This window comes from Lactuca saligna, chromosome 7 (genome assembly GCF_052625555.1).
Source record: "Lactuca saligna cultivar CGN05327 chromosome 7, ASM5262555v1, whole genome shotgun sequence".
Classification (NCBI taxonomy): domain Eukaryota; kingdom Viridiplantae; phylum Streptophyta; class Magnoliopsida; order Asterales; family Asteraceae; genus Lactuca; species Lactuca saligna.
Genome location: NC_136423.1, coordinates 44,785,869 through 44,807,471, shown reverse-complemented (window position 1 = coordinate 44,807,471; position 21,603 = coordinate 44,785,869). Strand labels below are relative to the sequence as shown.

Below are 21,603 nucleotides of genomic sequence, written 5' to 3'. Positions count from 1 at the left end.
TCTTGAGCACCACTTCGGTGCTCCCTATAACTCGCTGACCGACCTCGCCCCAACAAATCGGGGTCCTGCACTTCCTGCCATATAACATCTCAAAAGGAGGTCGATCAATACTCGCATGATAACTGTTGTTATACGAGAATTCCGCTAACGGAAGATACGTATCCCAACTGCCCCCAAAATCTAGAACACACGCCCTAAGCATGTCCTCAAGAGTCTGAATCGTCCGCTCGCTCTGCCCGTCAGTCTGAGGATGAAAAGCGGTGCTGAAATGGAGACGAGTACCCATCTCGTCATGGAATCGCTTCCAGAATCTGGACGTGAAACGAACATCTCGGTCCGACACCACCGATACCGGCACTCCATGACGTGCCACAATCTCTCGCACATAGATATCGGCTAACTTTTCCGCCGATATACTCTCCTGAATCGGAATAAAATGGGCACTCTTCGTCAACCGATCCACTACTACCCATATCGAGTCCACCCCGCGTGCGGTCCTGGGGAGTTTGGTGACAAAATCCATGGTGATGTCCTCCCATTTCCACACGGGAATGTCTAACGGCTGCATCTTTCCGTGAGGTCTCTGGTGCTCCACCTTGACCTTCCGACAGGTCAAACATCTCTCCACATACCAAGCGACATCTCGCTTCATGCAGGGCCACCAATAATCAGATCGAAGATCTCGATACATCTTCGTCGCTCCTGGGTGGATAGAAAATCGAGACTTATGAGCCTCGTCCATCAATACTTGCCGTACCCCACCCCAGTACGGTACCCACACCCTACCATGAAGCGTCAACAGACCCCGACTATCGTAATCAAGGGAGTGATCACTGTCATCCTCACACTTCTGCCTCTCCTCCTTGAGACCCTCCATCTAAGCCTCCTTGATCCGCTCCAACAAGGGAGTGATCACTGTCATCCTCATACACAGATCTCTGATGGGGGCCGTCGACACCTTGCGGCTCAGAGCGTCGGCCACCACATTGGCCTTCCCTGGATGATAAAGGACTTCACAGTCATAGTCCTTCAGCACGTCTAACCATCTCCTCTGCCTCATGTTCAAACTCGGCTGATCCATAAGATATCTCAAACTCTTGTGATCCGTGTATATAGTACAACGGACCCCATAAAGGTAATGTCTCCAAATCTTGAGGGCAAACACAACTGCCCCCAGCTCCAAATCGTGGGTAGGATAATTAGCCTCGTGAGGCTTCAACTGTCTCGAGGCATAAGCTACTACATGGCCTCGCTGCATCAATACTGCTCCCATACCTGTGATCGATGCATCACAATAGACTACGAAATCCTCTACTCCTTCTGGAAAGGTAAGGATCGGAGCCTCGCACAATCTCTGCCTGAGAGTCTCGAACGCCGCCTGCTGCTCAGGCCCCCAATGAAAAACCACCGACTTCTTGGTTAGTCGGGTGAGCGGCACTGCTATCTTGGAGAAGTCCTGAATAAACCTCCGATAATACCCTGCCAACCCCAGGAAGCTCCGAATCTCAGATGGAGACCTCGGGACCTCCCACTGCATCACGGCCTCAATCTTGGCCGGATCTACCAAAATACCCTTCTGATTGACGAGGTGACCAAGAAACTGCACCTCGCGCAACCAGAACTCACACTTGGAGAACTTTGCGAAAAGTCTCTCCCTCCTCAAAGTCTCCAACACCTCCCGCAGGTGCTCCTCGTGCTGCCCCTGTGTCTTGGAATACACCAAGATGTCATCTATAAACACTATCATCGACCGATCCAGCATCGGTCTGCACACGTGGTTCATGAGATCCATGAACGCGGCTGGGGCATTGGTGAGCCCAAATGGCATCACCACGAACTCATAATGGCCATAACGGGTCCTAAAAGCAGTCTTCTGTACATCCTCATCTCTAACCCTCATCTGATGATAACCGGAGCGTAGATCGATCTTGGAGAACCAAGACGCTCCCTGAAGCTGATCAAACAAGTCATCTATCCTCGGAAGTGGGTAACGGTTCTTCACCGTTACTTTGTTCAACTCCCGATAATCAATGCACATACGATGCGACCCATCCTTCTTCCTCACAAATAAGATCGGCGCTCCCCAAGGCGAACTGCATGGCCGAATGAAACCCTTGTCTAACAGCTCCTGAAGCTGTGTAGACAACTCCTGCATCTCAGGGGGAGCAAGTCGATACGGTGCTTTGGCTATCGGAGCCGCACCAGGAACTAGGTCGATCCTGAACTCAACCTGACTCTCTGGAGGTATCCCCGACAAATCCTCGGGAAACACATCCGGGTAGTCACGAACAATAGGAACATCATCAATCGTCGTCTTGCCCTTCTCCCGGGCATCCAAGATGTAAGCTACAAAACCGGCGCAACCCTGCTGAACATAGCGCCTCGCCCTTGCGGCGGAACAAAAGATCGGTCCTCGCTGGGGCCTCTCGCCCTGAATCACTATCTCTCCCCCACTGGGAGTGCGAACCCTCACTAGCTGAAGCTCACAATCAATCACCGCCCCATTAGGGCTCAGCCAATCCATGCCCATAATAACTTTATTCCCACGCAGGGGAATAGGAACCAGGTCCACTGAAAACTGCTCATCGAATATCTGAAGGGAACACCCTCTATGTACTCTGCCGACCCTCACGGTCCTATCATCTGCTATCTCAACCTCTAATGGACAATCCAACTCCCCTGGAGCTCTGCTAAATCTCTTGCTAAGCGCAAGCGATACAAATGATCGGGTAGCCCCCGAATCGAACAATACCAAAGCAGAAATGCCGTTCATAGAGAACGACCCTAAATAAAACATACCCACATAAGTAATACTTAACCGATATAATAACAATTAAAGATGAAGGAAAGATTCATACCTGTCACCACATCAGGAGTCGCTCGCGCCTCCTCTGCTGTCATCTGAAATGCCCTGCTCTTCGCCACTGGCGCATCAGCTCGGCCCTGCTGGCCATCCGTAATCCTCAAGGTGGCAGGGGCAGGTGCAACCAACTTCCCTGCTGCAGCTAAACTGGGACACTGGGACCTTTTATGTCCCCTCTGATTGCACTGAAAGCAAATCAGATCTGATGCTGTAACCGTAGTAGTAGGGGCCGTACAATCTCTACTCACATGCCCAGTCCGACCGCACTTGTAGCAGCCGGAACTCCCTGCCTTGCACGCCCCCTCGTGCAATCTCCCACACTTGCCACACCGACCGTGGCTCTGCTGACTCCTAGACCTGTGATCTGAAACCTTGGGCTTTTTGCCCACACTGCCTGAACCCGAAACCGCCTCTGGTTTCCTCTTCTTCTCCATCTCGAGATCAATCTCCCTCTCTCTAGCTCTGGCAATCATGTCGTCCAGCGTTTTACAACTGGACCGGCTCACAAACATGCGGATGTCACTCCGCAACATCTCATGATAACGGGCCTTCTTCATCTCCTCATCGGCTGCATACTGAGGAACAAGAAGGGCCCTCTCCCTGAACTTGGCGGTGATCTCCGCCACTGTCTCTGTAGTCTGGGTAAGGTCCTGAAACTCCCTAGCTAACTGCTGCACCTCAATGACCGGTGCAAACTCCGCCCTAAACCTGGTAGAGAAATCAGCCCAGGTCATGGCATCCAATGCCGCATCATCCCCGATGGCATGTCCGACCTCCTCCCACCAATCCCGTGCCCTGTCCTTCAGAAGACAGGACGCCAATCTGACCTTGTCCCCCTCGGGACACCTGCTAGTGCGGAAAGCGTTGGCCACATCCGCCAACCATCTAGTACTCGCTATGGGGTCCCGCGCCCCATGATAGTCTGGAGCTCCGCATGCCCGGAACTCCCTGAACGTAAGTGTGCGCGACCCCATCACGGCCGCCATCTCAGCACGGAAAGTACTCAATCTCTCATCCATCAGCTCTAAAATACCCTCCTTGATCGAACCGAAGATCACAGGAGTCTGCTCTAGTATGATGCGGGTAACCTCAGAAGAAAGGAACTCCCTAGTCTGCTGATCCATCTGCCCGGCCTCAGGGCCTGATCCCGATCCTGATCCCCCTCCGGCATCTGAACTGCCGGCTGCTGGCCTCGGACGCAAAACTACCATTCTGAAACATATCATAACAACATCAGAACACTGAAATATCTCAAGGGACCATGATACTACTACTAGCTTCCTGGTCTTGTCTTGGCCTTCCTTAATTCGAGTACGGATCCTCTGCTTTCAGTAGTATGGGCCCCTACTACCTTCCACATCTATCCGTACTTTCCTCAAGAACTGCCTTGACTCCACCAAGTCACTTCTACTACTGCCATTCTCTGCTACTCTCATCCTAGGCTTGCCCTAGGGAAACTTCAAGCTCAACGCGACTGGTCCTCAGCTGTTGTAAGTCTCCTCATAATGCCAGTTAGCCACCACCTAAACACCATCACATGTGATGAGGATCGGATAATCCTTCAAGTAAAAGATCCGTCCCTACAACGGTTGGACTCAAACAAGAGCTGCGCAATAGGGCTAGTTCCAGCACTCTGGGATTATTCAAACCTGATCACATGTGGTGTGACGTGTTCACCTAATGGCTAACTCCCACTACTCAGAACCCCACCAAGCACGAAGCAGGCAGCATTCGGCCAAGGGAAACAGACTCAGGTAAAACTATTCTTATAACAAGAAACTGCACTAGCATAGGATGCTAAGCTCATACTATCAGGCATAACCTAAACAGGCTATCCTACTGCTGTCTACTCAATTCTAGCATGCAATACTCATAAAGCTGTAACACATAAGCAGGCACATAAGGCATTCTCCTAGATCCTTAGCCCTATACTAGCATGTTGTTCTACTGAAACTGAAACTGAACAAATAACTTGTATGGGTAATTTGGGAGTACTTACTTGAGCTCGGCTGACCGCATGCACACACCTCTATCTTGTTAAAAACAATTCTTTCTTTCTAAGTGCTTTCAAAATTCTTTTTGTAAAACATTTTTATTTTACTAAAATCTTTTATTTCCCTTAGTTTGAGTTCAGATACACCCGGGAGTGTATCCGAATCCCTCAAACCAGGGCTCTGATACCAACTTGAAACGACCCAAAAACACGACCCAAAAATTTTCGTTTTTCAATATAATCAAACCCATAATATAAGTATCATAACATAAAACATACGCGATGAATCCCCAGAACGTAATAAAATATTGTGCGGAAAACCGTATCATACTACATCAATCCAAAACATCAAAAGACATCCCCAGGATAAAAGCTATGCTGTGGTGTGTGCGATGCTGTCACCCCGAGCTCTTCCCTTTGCTTGCGGAAGTACCTGAAACCAAAACTGAAACTGTAAGCACGAAGCTTAGTGAGCTCCCCCAAACTACCACATACCATACAATAACATATAAACACATATTGGGCCTTGCCCACTGCATCGGGCCGAAGCCCGGAAACTGCATCGGACCGAAGTCCGGAACTGACTGGGACCTTGTCCCCTGCATCAGACCGAAGTCCGGAACTAACTGCATTGGACCGAAGTCCAGAACTGACTGCATCGGACCGAAGTCCGGAACTGACTCGGACCTTTTCCCCTGCATCGGACCGAAGTCCGGAACTAACTGCATCGGACCGAAGTCCGGAACTGACTGGGACCTTGTCCCCTGCATCGGACCGAAGTCCGGAACTAACTGCATCGGACCGAAGTCCGGAACTGTCTGACTGAACATGGCATAGCATAACACATTAACTAGCATAACACATATACAACATGCTACATCGGGCCGTGGCCCGGAACACATAATACTTAACATATAAAACATAGCACACAATTCCTGTTCGAACCACGAAGGCATCGAACATACCAATTACTGCATCGGACCTAAATCCGGAAACTACTGCTAACTAAACGGGCCGGCATTGTGGCCTTAGACCCGTTTTTACTGGAAGGAAACTCACCTCATAAGCTGGCTGCTGAGTGTGTGGCTCGGAAAGCTAACGGCGGCTGCTCCTGAATCTCCTCGGCTACAAGTCCATAAACACACTCAATCAAATACTAAACACTGCGCTTGGGGTAAAATGACTCTTTTACCCTCGGTCAAAGTCAACTTCCCTTTGGGCTGACTCGCCGAGTTGGGCCACCCAACTCGCCGAGTCCCACTCTCACTTTTCACTCTTACTTACTGATACTCGTCGAGTCTGGCATCGACTCGACGAGTACCCTCTTGATCCAAGAACTCAGACAATCTTCATCCGACTCGCTGAGTCGTATGAACAGACTCGACGAGTTGTTCTTGATCCCAAGAAGATTGCCTTGGACTCGCCGAGTTGATGAACAACTTGCCGAGTCCCTCCATCACTGAGTTCACCCTCAACTCGCTGAGTCCACTCTCTAACTCACCTCGTCCACTCGACACTGATAAAACTAAGGAACTCGGGACTCGCGACCCAACTCGTCGAGTTGTTCTTCCGACTCGCCGAGTTGCCGCCATGCAACTGATTTTTACTCGATTTTGTTTGAATCCAATTCATACAATTGATATATCTGAGTCCAACAAGCTGATTTACCACGTAAAGTTTCCAACTTTACGTGCACAACCTCATGAATAAGGGAAATAAGGCTAAAAGATGCATAAAATGGGTAGATCTATGGTTATCATGCAATATAACTCCAAAAAGACAGTAGATCTGGGCTCTACAACACCCCAACATTCAGATCCATAGCTATTTCGACTTAATAAGACATTCATGCAAGTGTAAGGCTTGGAACAAGCATCAACTAGCTCTTAGGAGAGCTCTAATGGAAGTTTAAAGCATATAACAAGATGGAACTCCGAAAATACCTCAATTAACTCTGATTTGGCCTTGGATCTTTGCACTACAACACTTCTCCTTGCTTCTTCCTTCTTCTCCTTCTTCACACCTTCACAAAATGGCACCAAAACACATATAAGCTCTTCAAGGGAGGTTTAGGGTTCTAACACTGCATTCTCAGGGTGAAGGAGGCGAGGATGGGGGCTATAAGGTGGTATAAATAGTGGGCAACCCGGGGATTTAGGGTTCACCCAGACGGATGGACTCGCCGAGTCAGGGATATGGACTCGCTGAGTCCCCGGCTCACGCGTATCCTCAGGCGCGACCCTACTCGGCGAGTCAGGCTAGAACTCGCCGAGTCCCTCTTGAAAAACTCACTACAATTACCAATAAATGAACATACCGGGAACGGGTCGTTACAGATCTAGGTGCAAAAAGGTTCCAAGAACTAGTTTATTACCTCCAAATGCTCAGAAATGAACTCACAATCCCGGATCTATAGTCCTTTCTTGCTCCTCTAAGTTCCTTCTTCCTTCTCCAAGCTTTGATGCACCCTTCAAGGCAACAAATGGCTCAAATAGAGGATATGGCGGCTAGGGTTTGATGTTCTGAGCGAAAGAGGCAGTAAAGGAACCCTAACGAGGAGAATGAGGCACTTAAATAGGCTCCAAGTCCCGAATTTAGGGTTTTCTCCGCACAGACCAGACTCGCCGAGTCCCTTTGGCCGACTCGCCGAGTCGGTCACTTACTCCTTGACCTGGATCTCGCTCGGACTCGCCGAGTTCCTCCTTGGACTCATCGAATCTCCCTTAAAATTAAGGTTTTCTTTCCTTTCTTGGCCTTCCAGACTTTGGGTGTTACAACTCTCCCCCACTTAAACTAAACTTCATCGTCGAAGTTTGCTATGATGCACCGCCTGTGATCTGCCTCCCATACCCCACCAATTATTCTAACACCAGCTGCCTATCTTCGTTGGCCTTCCGTTCAGTCATTCAGACTAGCATCAATCCTTACAGATAATAATATCGGGTCCATCCTGACCCTGAACGTTCTGGAAACACAACTTACTCAACCTGACAATCCTTCTGGTAATCTCCAATTACTGCACTGACCCCATAGGGGTTTACCCCTTCTTTCCTTGCCTTCCCTAGGCAACGCTCCATAACCATCTATCCCCTCTGCCACTGTGAAGACCCTGTCCTCACCCAATCTATTACTCCCGCTACTCCCAGTACGGGTCATCGTCGCCAGTATCCATCGGGCATTCTTTCTACTATAATTTGGTGTCGAGCACCCCCATGATCAACTAACTAAATTCCACCATACGTTGCATACTCGCACTGCTACTGACTGGAAATCCTGCTATTCCTTATCTGGCTTTCGGATGAACTGAGACCACCCTGGTCCCTACCAACCTATCAATACCTGGATTACCGGCTCCCACCGATCGCTGACCCAACACAACCACTAGTCGCTCCCAGCGACTTTCGAAGAAACTTCAACCACCTATACTGCTCATTCTATTCTACCATGCTGGCACAACAATTTCCTGGGATCCCCGATCCCCTGTCTAAACATTAAGATCCCTACCAAGTCCCACCTGTGCTGTTAAAACTCACGGGCCTCGCCCACGGGTCTCACCTGCCCCTATCCTTCTAGTTCCACTTGTCTAACCACTCTCGCACGGGCCTCGCCCACGGGTCTCACCCAACCATACTAATGAGCAACCCTGCTCTCAGGTCTCACCTATACTGCTATTCTCATACGGGCCTCGCCCGCGGGTCTCACCCAACTATATCCTAGAGCGGCCTTTCCCAAGGTCTCACCTCTCAAGGGCTATACATGCAAACTCCTTACCATTCTCATCCGCCAACGAAGCTACTACGGAATGCTATGGCATACCCGCAGTCTTACATCACCCTTTATCGTCGTCTACTAGTGAATGCTATGGCTGCCCCGTAGTCTGACAACACTCCCCACTACTGACTGCTAGTGAATGCTACAGCTGCCCCGTAGTCTTACAACACTTTCCACCACTAACTGCTAGTGAATGCTACGGCTGCCCCGTAGTCTTACAACACTTTCCACCACTGAATGCTAGTGAATGCTACAACTGCCCCGTAGTCTTACAACACTTTCCATCACTAATCGCGAGCGACGAAAGCTGAGGCTCTCCCACCACTCTTCCATGCTCTACATGCTGACTATGCCACTGCCTACTAACACGAAAACATCCCATGCTTTCTGACCTTAAGATCTTCATCCCGACTCACACAAGTCCTACAAGCAATCCTTCAACTTGAATTCCCAACCACATACTAACCATCACCAATACACGCACTGGCTGAGGGGGAGTTTCTCAAACTCCCAACCCTGAACTACTCAATCCATCAAACACTGAACTACCTCTTTTCCTTCTCAAAAATCACGTACTCATTCTAGATTTGCGTGCTCTCACCCTTGTACACTCGGAGGATTCTCCTCCACTTCAATCCTGCTTACACCTCGCTGCTCAATGAATAGAAATCCCAATCCTTGCTACCATTCCATAATCAATCTACTGAGGAATCCCAAGCTTACCATAGCTAGGGATCTAACCTGTCCATTTCTAAAGCTTATTTGGCTCTGAACTAGCGAGACATGCCAAGTCCCTCCAAGGCATGCTACAGTTACTGCACCCTCAGTAACCTTCTCCAATAGAACCCATCCCCTAACTACTATCCAAATATCCAAGGTATGCAGATGGCATATAACTCGATCACAATCAAACCGCAAAAAAAAAATGAAATGCTCAAACCGATAATGATACAGAACCATAACAATATAATCATGTACAAATAAAAGAACTGAAAACGGAAGTCGCATACCTGCAACGTCCGGTGCTGCTCGCATCTCCAAGGTAGCCATCTGAAAAGCCATGCCTCCTACCGCAGGCGCCTCTGCACGGGCCTGAGGGTCGTCTATGATCCTCAAGGTTTCAGGGGCAGGTGCCATCACCCGTCCTGCTGAAAACAAACTGGGGCACTAGGCCTTCTTGTGGCCCCACTGATTACAGTGAAAACATATCAATTCTGATCCCTAAGTGGTGGTAATAGTACAATCCCTGCTAAAATGACCAGTCCGACCGCACCTGAAGTAGCCAGACTCACCACCACTACCACTCCTGCACGTGCCCCCGTGCGCCCTGCCATACTTCCCGCATCGACTGCGATCCTGATAATCCCTCGATCTCGAATCCGATCTCTTGGGCCTTTTGCTCGAACTCGCGGCTACCTAAACCTCATCCGGCTTCCTCTTTCGAATCTGCTCCAAATCAATTTCCCTCTCCCTAGCTCGAGAAATCATATCTTCCAGCGTCTTACAACCGGACCTGCTCACGAACTCCCTGATGTCAACCCTCAACATCTCGTGATATTGGGCATTCTTCATCTCCTCATCCGTGACATACTGTGGAACAAGAAGGGCCCTCTCCCTGAACTTGGCGGTGATCTCCGCCATAGTCTCAATGGTCTGCGTCAAATCCTGAAACTCCCGGGCCAGCTGCTGCACCTCAATAATTGGCGAAAACTCCGCCCTGAACCTAGCTGAGAAATCGCTGCAAGTCATCGCGTCCAACACGACATCATCACCCAAAGCATGACCAATCTCTTCCCACCAATCCCTCACTCTGTCCTTCAGAAGACAGGAAGCGAGTCTGACCTTGTCCTCCTCAGGACACCGGCTCGTACGGAACGCGTTGGCAACATCAGCCAACCATCTGCTGCTAGCGATGGGGTCCCTAGCCCCCGAACTCCTGCTCCCCTTGCTCCCCGAACTAACAATATCAAAGCAACACTGATCCTAACTGACCCCCGAAAGACAACCAAGTCAACTCTAGTCAAAGTCCAAGTCCTGGTCAAAGTCAACCTTCCAGGTCAACCCTACTCACCGAGTCACCCTACTGACTCATCGGGTTCATATATTCAGAATCCTTCCTTTCGCGCCTCGACTCGCCGAGTCAGTCCATGACTCGCCGAGCCTACCGATTTCCGAGTCCTGACCTGTCCAACTCACCGAGTCTCCACCCGACTCACTGATTCGAGTCTTAACTCGAAGGGTTTGGGGTTTCACAACCTGACTCGCCGAGTCCAAGAACAGACTCGCCGAGTACAAGGATATCTTCATCTGACTCGACGAGTTGTTCATCCCACTCGTCGAGTTGCTCCTCACCTTCATGCAACTCGCCGAGCCCACTCAAAGGACTCGCCAAGTCCATTCAAATCCCTTTACATGCAGAGGGATTTTGAGTCATGCATGGACTCCAAACTGTAGATCTACCCTTCCCAAGCCTATTTCTCACGTAAATTTGCAAACTTTACGTGTAGAGAAGGAGATCTAAGCAAAATACACCATAAAATAGGGTTTAAGGCAAAGAGGCTCCATAAGCAACTCAAGGGCTGATACTTTATGCTTCTCAAGACCATAAAATGCTTAGATCTAAAGTAGCAACTTCAGATTTGGCTTCTAACTCAAATGAATGACATTATAGCTAAAAAGCCCCAACAACCACACATAGATCTAGATGCAAAAAGGGTCCAAGAACTAGTTTATTACCTCCAAATGCTCATAAATGAACTCACAATCCCAGATCTATAGTCCTTTCTTGCTCCTCTAAGTTCCTTCTTCCTTCTCCAAGCTTTGATGCACCCTTCAAGGAAACAAATGGCTCAAGTAGAGGATATGGCGGCTAGGGTTTGATGTTCTGAGTGAAAGAGGCAGTAAAGGAACCCTAAGGAGGAGAATGAGGCGCTTAAATAGGCTCCAAGTCCCGAATTTAGGGTTTTCTCCGCACAGATCAGACTCGCCGAGTCCCTTTGGCCGACTCGCCGAGTCGTTCACTTACTCCTTGACCTGGATCTCGCTCGGACTCGCCGAGTCTCCCTTAAAATTAAGGTTTTCTTTCCTTTCTTGGCCTTCCAGACTTTGGGTGTTACAACTAGGCTTTGTGGATGCTGACCTGGGTCGCATGGCTGCTGAGGGCCAAGCAAAGTGACAACTGAGATCCAGGCAATGCGACTACTAAGAGTTTCAGGAGCAAGACTATAAGGATCTGGTTAATACGATTGCTGAGAACTGAGTAGTGAGACTGCCAGGAGCTGGCCACTACGACTGTTAATAGTCAGACAGCACGGTTGCTGAGGGCTGGGTAAAGAGATTGCCAAAGGCTAGTTAGCATGGATGTTAGGATCTAGGAAATGCAGCCACTGAGGATTGGGTTGTAGAGCTACTATTTCATTGATAACACTAATGTCTTCCCAGGAATGCATGATCATACACAACATCTACTTTTTATGTAATTCAATTCTTTGCTTAAAATAACGCTTCTTGCATAGTGTTGTGCTAGCTCTTCTACTACCCCTATTTTGAATGGGTAAGGAGTGAGAACGAATGGATGTATGCTATTCGCTTGTCTTTGCATATTCGAGCCTCATTCGTTTGTATTTGCAAGTCCCCTGCCCATATCTTACAGGCCGAGCTTTGCTCTGCGAGTTTCCCATAGGCGAGCTCTGAGTGTCGCGGTCACTAGAGCAACTTTCTGAAAAGACAACACAACCATATTTGATAGTTAGTATATTTTCTTGAAATAATAAATTGATTAAGATTTTTTTTTGTAATCATTTTGAAACACTCCACATAGTAGCAGTGGTAGTAGTGCATTACACTTCTCCCTCCCTTTTTTTAGAGCGTCTAGTAGGTCGCAACGCGCCTTCTGTAAGTGGATTTTGTTGCGCTGAATCGCAACACAAGGAAATGGACGTCTATTTGGCTGAATCTATCTTGAAAAACAATCCCGTTCTTTTCTTTTGGCCTATCAAAATTAAAAACTGACTTAATAGAATCCCAAAATGCTAAAATCAATTCAACAGCCATATACAAATATGTGAGAAGCACAAATCGTAGTATTGGTAGCCCATATCAAGTGATCAGCCCAATGTTGATTTTGTTTGAACTGTATAGCACTTGTGGGCCCACCCTAGTTTCTTTTTATAATTTTGAAAGAAAAAAGGGATTGGCCGTCTAGTCTGTCAGAATCTCTAGATGAGGAAGATGATCAGAGCAGCAACATCATCGCCGACTGTGGAGTAGAGCGGAGATGTAATTTTTTTTTAGTGTCAAAAAGTTGTTGGATCGCCGTTGAAAGTGTTCAGGGGTTGTAGGTGAAGTTGCTCTGGCGGTGATAACGTTGACAATAGTGCTTTATTGGATGGAGGCGACCAACAATCAACAGTTTGAACAAGGATAGGAAGTGCTGGTCGGAAAACACGATCGACCGGCAAGGCTTTGGCTTTGTTTGCTGCCAACGTCCCAAGATAATGGGGCCGACAATAACGTAGTGTAGTGGTGGAACGACAATAACGTTCTAGTGTTTGGAGGTTAATTGATTCTGGTTGGTAGCAACTTGTTGGGCCATCACTTAAGGTTGTTTAATGATAACAGGTGGTCTGAGGATGATGGTTGTCGGTGTTGAAGCGACATCACGCAGTGTTTGCTCTTAAAGATACCCTTTGGGAGTAAGCGATCTAGTGGTGCCGACGATGACCGGTGCTTGAGATGCTATAGGAGATCAATAGATGGCTATCGATTATAGATCCATAGGTTGCATGTTGCGTGTGTCAGAGGATTTGTTCGACTAGTGAAGCGCTTGCTACAATTATTAGTGGTGATTTGAGGGATTGAGATCGGTGACCGCCACCATTAGTGGTGGACTGATTTATTGGAGCTGTGTTGATGAGCTTCTTCCAGTGATAATTGTCCAATGAGGGGATCCGATGTTTTCTTGGGAAGAGAAGATACCAAGTGGGGTTGACTTTTGGAAGAACATGTGAGCAAGGTGGGACCCATATTTTGACTTTTCTGCCAGCTTTTTCTTTTGCCTTATGGTGCACTGTACACCCCGCCCCTCCTTTTTTTACTGATGGTTCTTCTCGAATAACAATCCATATACCCTTTTTTTTACTGATGGTTCTTCGGAGGGGAGAATCTTATTTCTAGCTCTTGTCATGAGGGATCGAATGTGGATTATGCATCATGCCTTCCAGGGGATCGATTCCATGATTAGATTGCCACTAAGGTTTGGTGAGCTTTACATGAAGGGTTACCCGACATTATTGGTCATGTCACTGACAGGCTGGTCATGTCACTAACAGACTGGTCGCCAGGTTCGAGGATCAGATCTCGGATATTTAGGCGGTTGATGGGATGATTGAGGTGACTCGGGAGCAAGAGCTTGGTTTAGAGAGGCAACTGGGGAAGAGGAAGCGGACTCATGATCCAACTTTGCTAGAAACATCTAAGAAGCTTGATGTTTCCATGTCTAGTGCTAGAGGCCCGAGGGGTCACAACATTTATGTGAAGGGTGAAGGAACACATGAGCATGTGCGTGCCAAGTCTAAATGCAGCGAGTGTGGATGGAAAGGCTACATTCACCAAGAATGCACCTTGGAAGTAGAATTGTGTCATCGTTGTCATCAACCTAGTCATATTAGGTAAATTTCCTACATTTAGTGGTTGGGGCAGCTCAGGTTTCATTGCAAGCGCTTCTATAGGAAGGGGGATTAGAACCCTGATACACTAAGGGTATGTATCATATTCTTCTATTTCATGCTTGAATTATTATGCTTACAATTCTATGTTGGTGTGTGTGTGTGTGTGAAATGTTATTCCTTTAATATCTAAGAATAGAGGAACCTATATGAGTAATATAGTTATTTTATCTTGAAAGTTTTCATATTCCATTTTTCATATTGTGTTCGGTGATTAGAAGAAGTGTGAGTATTCTGCTTAGGAGACCAGCATCCGGTCATATCTTTAGTGGTATCAGCGAGAATTCAATGAATTTGCAAGTTAGGCATGTTGGGTTTGAATGCAGGATGTGTAGGAGTGTCATGGTTTCAAGGTACTTAAGAATTGGTTCAGTTATGGGTGTAAGATTGGTAGTTTTCAAGTTCATACCTTCGAAGAAAGGTCAGTTGCAGGTTTCATAGGAATTGCTCTAAGTATAAGTAAGTGGATGGACATATTGGTTACCTGTTCGATATTAGATGTTGTTCCTCATCAACCAACCAGTCGCCAAGGACTTGTAGTGGATTCATCGGAAAGTGCTTAAGGATATTGAGATTCGTTGAGGTATTGGGAATGATCACCTGGTGTTGGAATGTATAAGCACTAGTCTTGGTTGGTCAAGGAAGGCTAGTTGTTGTAAAGCTCAGGTTGCTGACTGCTACCATCGGTAGGGATTGAGCAGTGGTAACGTATTACTCTTAAGTAATGGGAAAGTGTTGTTCGCATGGGTTATTTTAGCCATTGGGATTGTCAGCAGAAATCAAATGGTATCTATTAGCGAACTCTGAGTACATCGATCCTTCGACAGGTGAGTTGTTAAATTGATGATCCATCTGTTTGGGTTAAGGGTTATAGTTCTATTCCATGAGATGAAGTGGCTTAAGGATTTGGAGTTGTATTATGGGAAGTACTTGGGATTGTACAGTTCGTTGAGATTTCACTAAGGATTCATCCGGTTTTGGAATGTGTGTGATCATGAAGATTGGATAGTAATGGAATGCTAATTCTTGTAAGTTTAGGTGGTCGACTGTTTGAATTGTGAGGGTGCTAGATGGATTGGAAATCCATCAATTTTTGAGGACTAGAAGAGTGCAGTCGAATCCAAGTAGGGGAGAATCATTTGGTCTAAGGGATTGCAAAAGCATGGATATTCAGGTTTCATTGCACATCAGTAGTGACACTTAGTGGATATGTGATCAGGAATAGGAACAGGTTTGTGTTAGAGCCTATCTGTCTGTTCTTGTCTGATTAAGGCTTTGGGGTTCGTAGCATGACCCGAACACCTAATTAGGGGTATAGTCATATACAAATTCGACTCATGATGATTATGATTGGAAAGTATTGTTGAAGTGTTGTAAGACTACGTGGTGGCCATAGCATTCACTAGATTGGCAGGTAGTGATAGAAGTGTTGTAAGACTGCGGGTTGGCCGTAGCATTCACTAGGTTGGAAAGTAGTATAGAAGTGTTGTAAGACTTCAGGTGTGGTCATAACATTCACTAGATTGGTAAGCAGTATAGAGGTGTAGTAGGATTGCGGGGTGGCCCGTAGCGTTCACCCGGTCCTTGAGCCGCTGTGAGAGCATGGTGTGTTGGGGGTCAGAAATGGCATCGACCAAGTCCTCGAACGATAACTTGGAGTGCCGCAATCGAATGCCTAGTCCTGGAAGGAAAAATGTGCTATATGGATAAGGTTGTGCCCTTTCTAACACCAATTATTTTTAGATCAACCGGTAGCGCTGATGCTCAGCAAGTGGTATCAGAGCTAGTGGTGAGGGTTCGATTCTCTTAGGGACCAATTTTTGAGAGGGGGGGGGGGGATTGTTGGGGGTCAAAAATGGCATCAACCAAGTTCTCACATGATGGCCTAGAGTGTCGCAATCAAATGCCTAGTCCTGGAGGGATGAATGCACTATATGGGTAAGGTTGTTCCCTTTCTAACACCAATCACTTTTAGATCAACCGGTAGCGCTGATGCTCAACATGGTAAATCTATGATTTGGCTCTTAGATTCCTCTAGGTGGGATTAGACCATGGCAGGACAGGTCGTGAGACCGTGGGAAAGCCACAATATTCGTGGAATTAAGGAAGGTTGTGGGCCATGTGAGGCCATTTGTGATATAAATCTATAGTTGATGATGTAGCGTTCATTATAGAAAAGTAGATTATGTTGCATCGGTGTGATGGTTGGTTATGTTATCCATGGTTGGATCAGGAGGGTTGTAGGAGCCATTATGGTAAGCAAGCTAAGACAACTCTTTCCAGATAAACCCTCATTCATGAGTCGTGTGGTGCGATTGTATGAGGCTATTATCATCATCAACTGGTTGGAAATCCGGTATATCAGTAAAGTGGTAGGTAAGTATGAGACCAAGGAGGTCTTGGCTGCATCAGGAATGTAATTATGGGGAAACAAGATAAACCTGATGTGGTACTAGTGATTGGGACTCGTGTTAGGAGTCACCTTGTTATTAAGTGAGTATGTTAAGTAACATTTTACATAGTTTTAATAATCTCAGAGTAATTGATTTGACCCTACTATGCAGCTCTCGTTTGAGTCTAACCATTGCAGGGATGAGGCTTTTACTCCAAGGATTATCTAAGCCTTTTTATCAAGTGAAAGGTTTTCGGTAGAAATGAATGGTCAGTGATTCTATTTACATGTGGAAACAACAAGATAATCAAGGGTTAGAAGAGTTATGATTAGTTTGGAATACGAAGTGGAGTTGAATTGGCAATGATGCAGAATGGGTTGTCTATCGGGGAATCAAACAAGGTTTTAGGATTTTGGATTTTGGGCAGAGTATTAATGGATATTCTTCAGTGGTTAATGTTAGTAGGGTAAGGATCCATTCGTCGTCAAGTTTTGAGAGCCCTGCTAAGGCTGGGTTTGGTTACAGTTTTGGAAGGTTGGTGTATGCTTAAGTTGTTTCCTCAATCTGTATCGGGGTTGTGGAAGAATTCTTCAAATTGTCTGGTGTTTCTGGCGGCTGGTAAGGAATGATTTCAAGGACAAAATCTAATTTAAATGCAGGATAATTGTAACACCCGTTTTCCTGGACGAATTGAATTGGGGTTTCAAGGAGTCAAAAGGTTGGATTTTGGAGAAAAAGGAGCCTCACGACGTGAGACATAGAGGCTCACGATGTGAGATGGGTTGTATGAAAACTCTTGGTCGAGACTGGTCTCATGATGTGATACATAAAGGCTCATGATGTGAGAGATGCTGCAACCCAAGCCCATGACCTTTTAGGGTTTCCTTCGTATTTATGCATCTATAACCTCTTTTTAGGGTTTCTTATCAGCCCCAAACCCTCTTTCACCTCATAAAAATCCTATCCTTCACACCTTGCTTGATCTTTGGCCAGTTTGGAGCTTATCTTGGTTTGGAAGAAGAAGAAAAGAAGAATAAGAATAAGAATAAGAAGAATAAGAATAAGAAGAATAAGAAGAATAAAAAGAAGAATAAAAAGAATAAGAAGAAGAAGAATGTGATCTTGTGTAAAGGCTTGCAAGGAATCATCATCATCATCACCTTAAATTATTTTTGGACCATTGTAAGTGTTCAAGTTTTCACATTTATTGTTATATGAGGCTAGATCTAAGTTTTATCCAACTTTTCTTCATGGTTATGTAAGTTTGATGAATGGAAACCATAAAGTTGGCAACTTTATGGGTTATGAGGGCCTTAGAGTGTCCTGGAGTTCAAATCTAAAGGATGGTTGAGTTTTGGAACCTTGCTTTAAATTTGGATGTCTTTTCTTCAACTTTTGACCCAAATGAGATCTAGACATGTATTGGACATATATGTTTGGAAAGCATCGACTTTATAGTGTCTTATGAAGTTATAAGACCTTCAGGAAAGTTTGGGTTCAAGGCTTAACGGATTAAGGACTTAAAAGTTGGACTTTTAGCTTAAGATTGTTCTCATGATGTGAGACATAGGGTCTCAAGGTGCGAGGATTGAATGACCCCGTTTTTAGATTAGCTTCTTGGAGATCACAACATGAGAGGAGGATTCTCACGACATGAGGTCAACTCCAATTACTTTTCATGACTGAGTTGGCAAGGGTGGGTCGGAATGAGTTGGAATCGAACCGAGTGAGCTCTCACGACATGACCAAGGACTGGTCATGACGTGAGGATGGATAAGTTGACATTGAGCTGTTGACTTTGACTTTGACCGTTGACTTTTGGCTTGGTTTGACTTTTGGTCAAATTCCTTTTAGAAGGTAGACATAGGTTTACCTTTTTTTGGATGGATAGGAGGTGTCGAGCACCCGTCTTTTGGCAGGAGAGTAGTTAGATATGGTCGAAATTGCGATTCAGTTGAGTCTCCTCACTAGATCCATGGATTGAATGCACCAATATTGCCTCATTACTTTGTTATGTAGAATGTTAGTTGTCCTTGTGATACTTGCATGAATGACAAGGATCTAACCCCTGACAATTGTATGAAAGACCAGGATCTGGACCCTAGTAATTGTATGAAAGACCTGGATCTGACCCCTGGAAGATTGGTATTTTGGCCCTCGACATTGCAAGGAATGACCATGATTTGGCTCATGGCAGGAAATGATTATAAGACTATGGTTTGGCCCATAACATTCACTTTCTTATGTATGGTATTTGGTACTTCAGTGAACTCACTAAACTTTGTGCTTAAAGTTTATGTTTATGTTTTCAGGTACTTCCGATTCGAAAGAGAATGGTCCGGATTGATCGCAGCGTATCCACCCATGTTTCCGCACTTTATGATTTTGGAGTTGTACTCTGATAACTATTTTATCATGATATACTTTTAGAATGATTGAAATGATTAAAAGGCGTTTACGGTTGAATTAAAGATAAAATTTTTACCTTTAAAATTTTTGGATGTTACACCCCAAGAGAATTATTTAGTTTTTCCCATCTTTTTTATTCCATCTAATTAAAACACAAATAAACACTGCCGCATGTGGTGGAAGAGGAAGGGTTTATCGATAACATGGTGGTGTTGTGAGGTTGAAGGGAAACAATGTTGGTTTGATGGTTAAGGGAAAAGGGTATGGTGGCACTATGGTGATACTACAAGTGAGTGAAAAATAAAAGATCAATGGTGTTCTCCAAATGAGAGAGAGAGGGGGGGGGGGGGGGGGAGGGGGGGGGGGGGGACTGATAAAGGGCAATTAGGTCAAAGTGTGAGGGGAAATGGATGGTAGTACCATAGCAGTGTCAAACTCATTTAAAAAAAAAAAATTAAAAATAGTTTAACAAATATGAAATAAAGTTTAGTAAAAATTGAAAAAAAAAATGTAACTACATCAAAAATTGAAACCATATGGACGATCAACCTAAAAAAAAAGATAAGGATTAATTATGCGGTATTTTGTAAAACACAAAGACAACATGATATTTTGATGAAAAAATCATTATTATTTAGATATAAAACATTATAATTTTGGCTTATAATTAATTACCGTCACTTAGTTATTTTGATAAAATATATTTATATGTATTTTAACTTTTATTTCATTGATAATAACAATATGCAAATATTTGCATGAATATGAAATGCTCAAATCAAAACCAACCTTCCAACGCTCTCTCATGTTCTCACATCTCTCATCCATAACCACATGGGATCTTCCACTGACCATCCGACTGGGTGAGGATGAATAAATCCGTATGTAACACCCTCAAATCATACAATAATCTTAAATTATATAAATAAGGCAAACAGCTCAAATGTCTAAAAATATATTTTTTAAACCATCATTTAACACGAATATTTAACAAATTCTATACATTCGATCATCTTAATCTATACCTCTAATAATTCCTTTGACTTCATGTTAATATCTAGCTGTTGATCATCACCCCCAGATCTTTTTTCTTTGTTAGCAAACTGTTCTACTGTTCTTCGAGCAATCGGCAGCCATAATCTTCTTAATCTTTCTTCTTCAACCCTAACTTCACCTTCAAGAAACCTCGGACGAGCAGTAATCTCCGACACCGACCTTCTCCCGCCGGATTCCATGGCTTCCACTTCAGTTTCCCGGTCACCACCGGAGTTTCCATCGATTTCCAAACTGATCAGGTGACTATTAAATCGATTACTTGACATGCAAGTAATCATCTCCGATTTCAAAAACAGAAGATCAGATGAGCTGACATTGCTCCATCTGTTCTTGATTATCATCGGATCATGGTCATCACATATCATGATTCGATGATTAAACTTGTGCAGGATTTCTTCATCATTTTCGATATTTGTTCCGAATCTTGAAGACCCTTCGCGTTCTATGAAAAGACCGAGACTTGAAGGTTCGGGTTCGTTAAACCTCAAAGAATTCGAGTACGTGAAAAGGGTAATATCGTCCACGATAACTTTGATCCTACAAAGCGGACAACTGGAGTGTTTTCCGAGCCATTGATCAATACAATCAATATGAAATGCATGTTTGCATTTGGGCAAAAGCCGAAGAATTTCTATGTCTTCAAAAGCGGATAAGCAAACTGAGCATTCCAACCCGTTTTTTGATCCTTTTAATGTTGAAAACTTGAAGAACGGAAGTGATTCGATAACATTTTTATCGATTCCAGAGAACCTTGATCTTGTTTGAGGAAAATTACCGAAATTTTCATGCTGGATAGAAGATGATACGTGGCAGCATTTTGCATAAATTAAGGTTAAAGATGTTAATGAAAAGACGATTGAGAGAATTCCGATGACCAGAGCTAAACTTGGCTCGAATTTAGTGGCGGAATCCGACGAGTTGGAATCGTTTCCCTCGTGTGCAGAGGTGTACGATGATTGTGAAAGTGTTGAGTATGGAAATATGAGGAGAAAGGATACGAGAATAGTGAATTGCCTTCGTTGGTTCGTCGGAATTCTGATGAATTCCGGCAAGTGAGTTGTCGGAAAGTTCATGGGTTGGAGGGAGATGATGAACGGAGATTTGACATTGGTTGAGTACCTGGGTTTCTTTTGTTTATTTATAGTCACTTCATGTTCCCACTTGATATAAGATATTAATTTTATTGTTTAAAAATAATATAATGTTTAACGTAACACATCAACTTACGACTTGTTCGAATAATTAGGTGATTGTTGAAAAACTAATAAAAAAATTATAATTTTGGTCCCTCTTTAGTTAGTTTTTTGGTTTAGCTTCAAAACTGATTAATTTTTTTTTTTTTTTTAATTTGCAAGTTTGATCCTTTATACATGGTTTTATAACAGTTTTTGT

General features: G+C 45.0%; 1 protein-coding gene across 1 annotated transcript; it reads right to left on the bottom strand.

The window, feature by feature from the left end:
• Nucleotides 1-19,932: 19,932 nt before the first annotated feature.
• On the bottom strand, nucleotides 19,933-21,349 carry LOC145005577 (E3 ubiquitin-protein ligase ATL42-like). Its single transcript, XM_078964687.1, has one exon. The coding sequence runs from the start codon at nucleotides 21,282-21,284 to the stop codon at nucleotides 20,175-20,177; it is 1,110 nt and encodes a 369-aa protein (XP_078820813.1). The 5' UTR covers nucleotides 21,285-21,349; the 3' UTR covers nucleotides 19,933-20,174.
• Nucleotides 21,350-21,603: the final 254 nt, after the last annotated feature.

Excerpts from the sequence above, each read along its gene's own strand:
- LOC145005577 (XM_078964687.1), bottom strand. The coding sequence starts at position 21,284 with ATGAACTTTCCGACAACTCACTTGCCGGAATTCATCAGAATTCCGACG.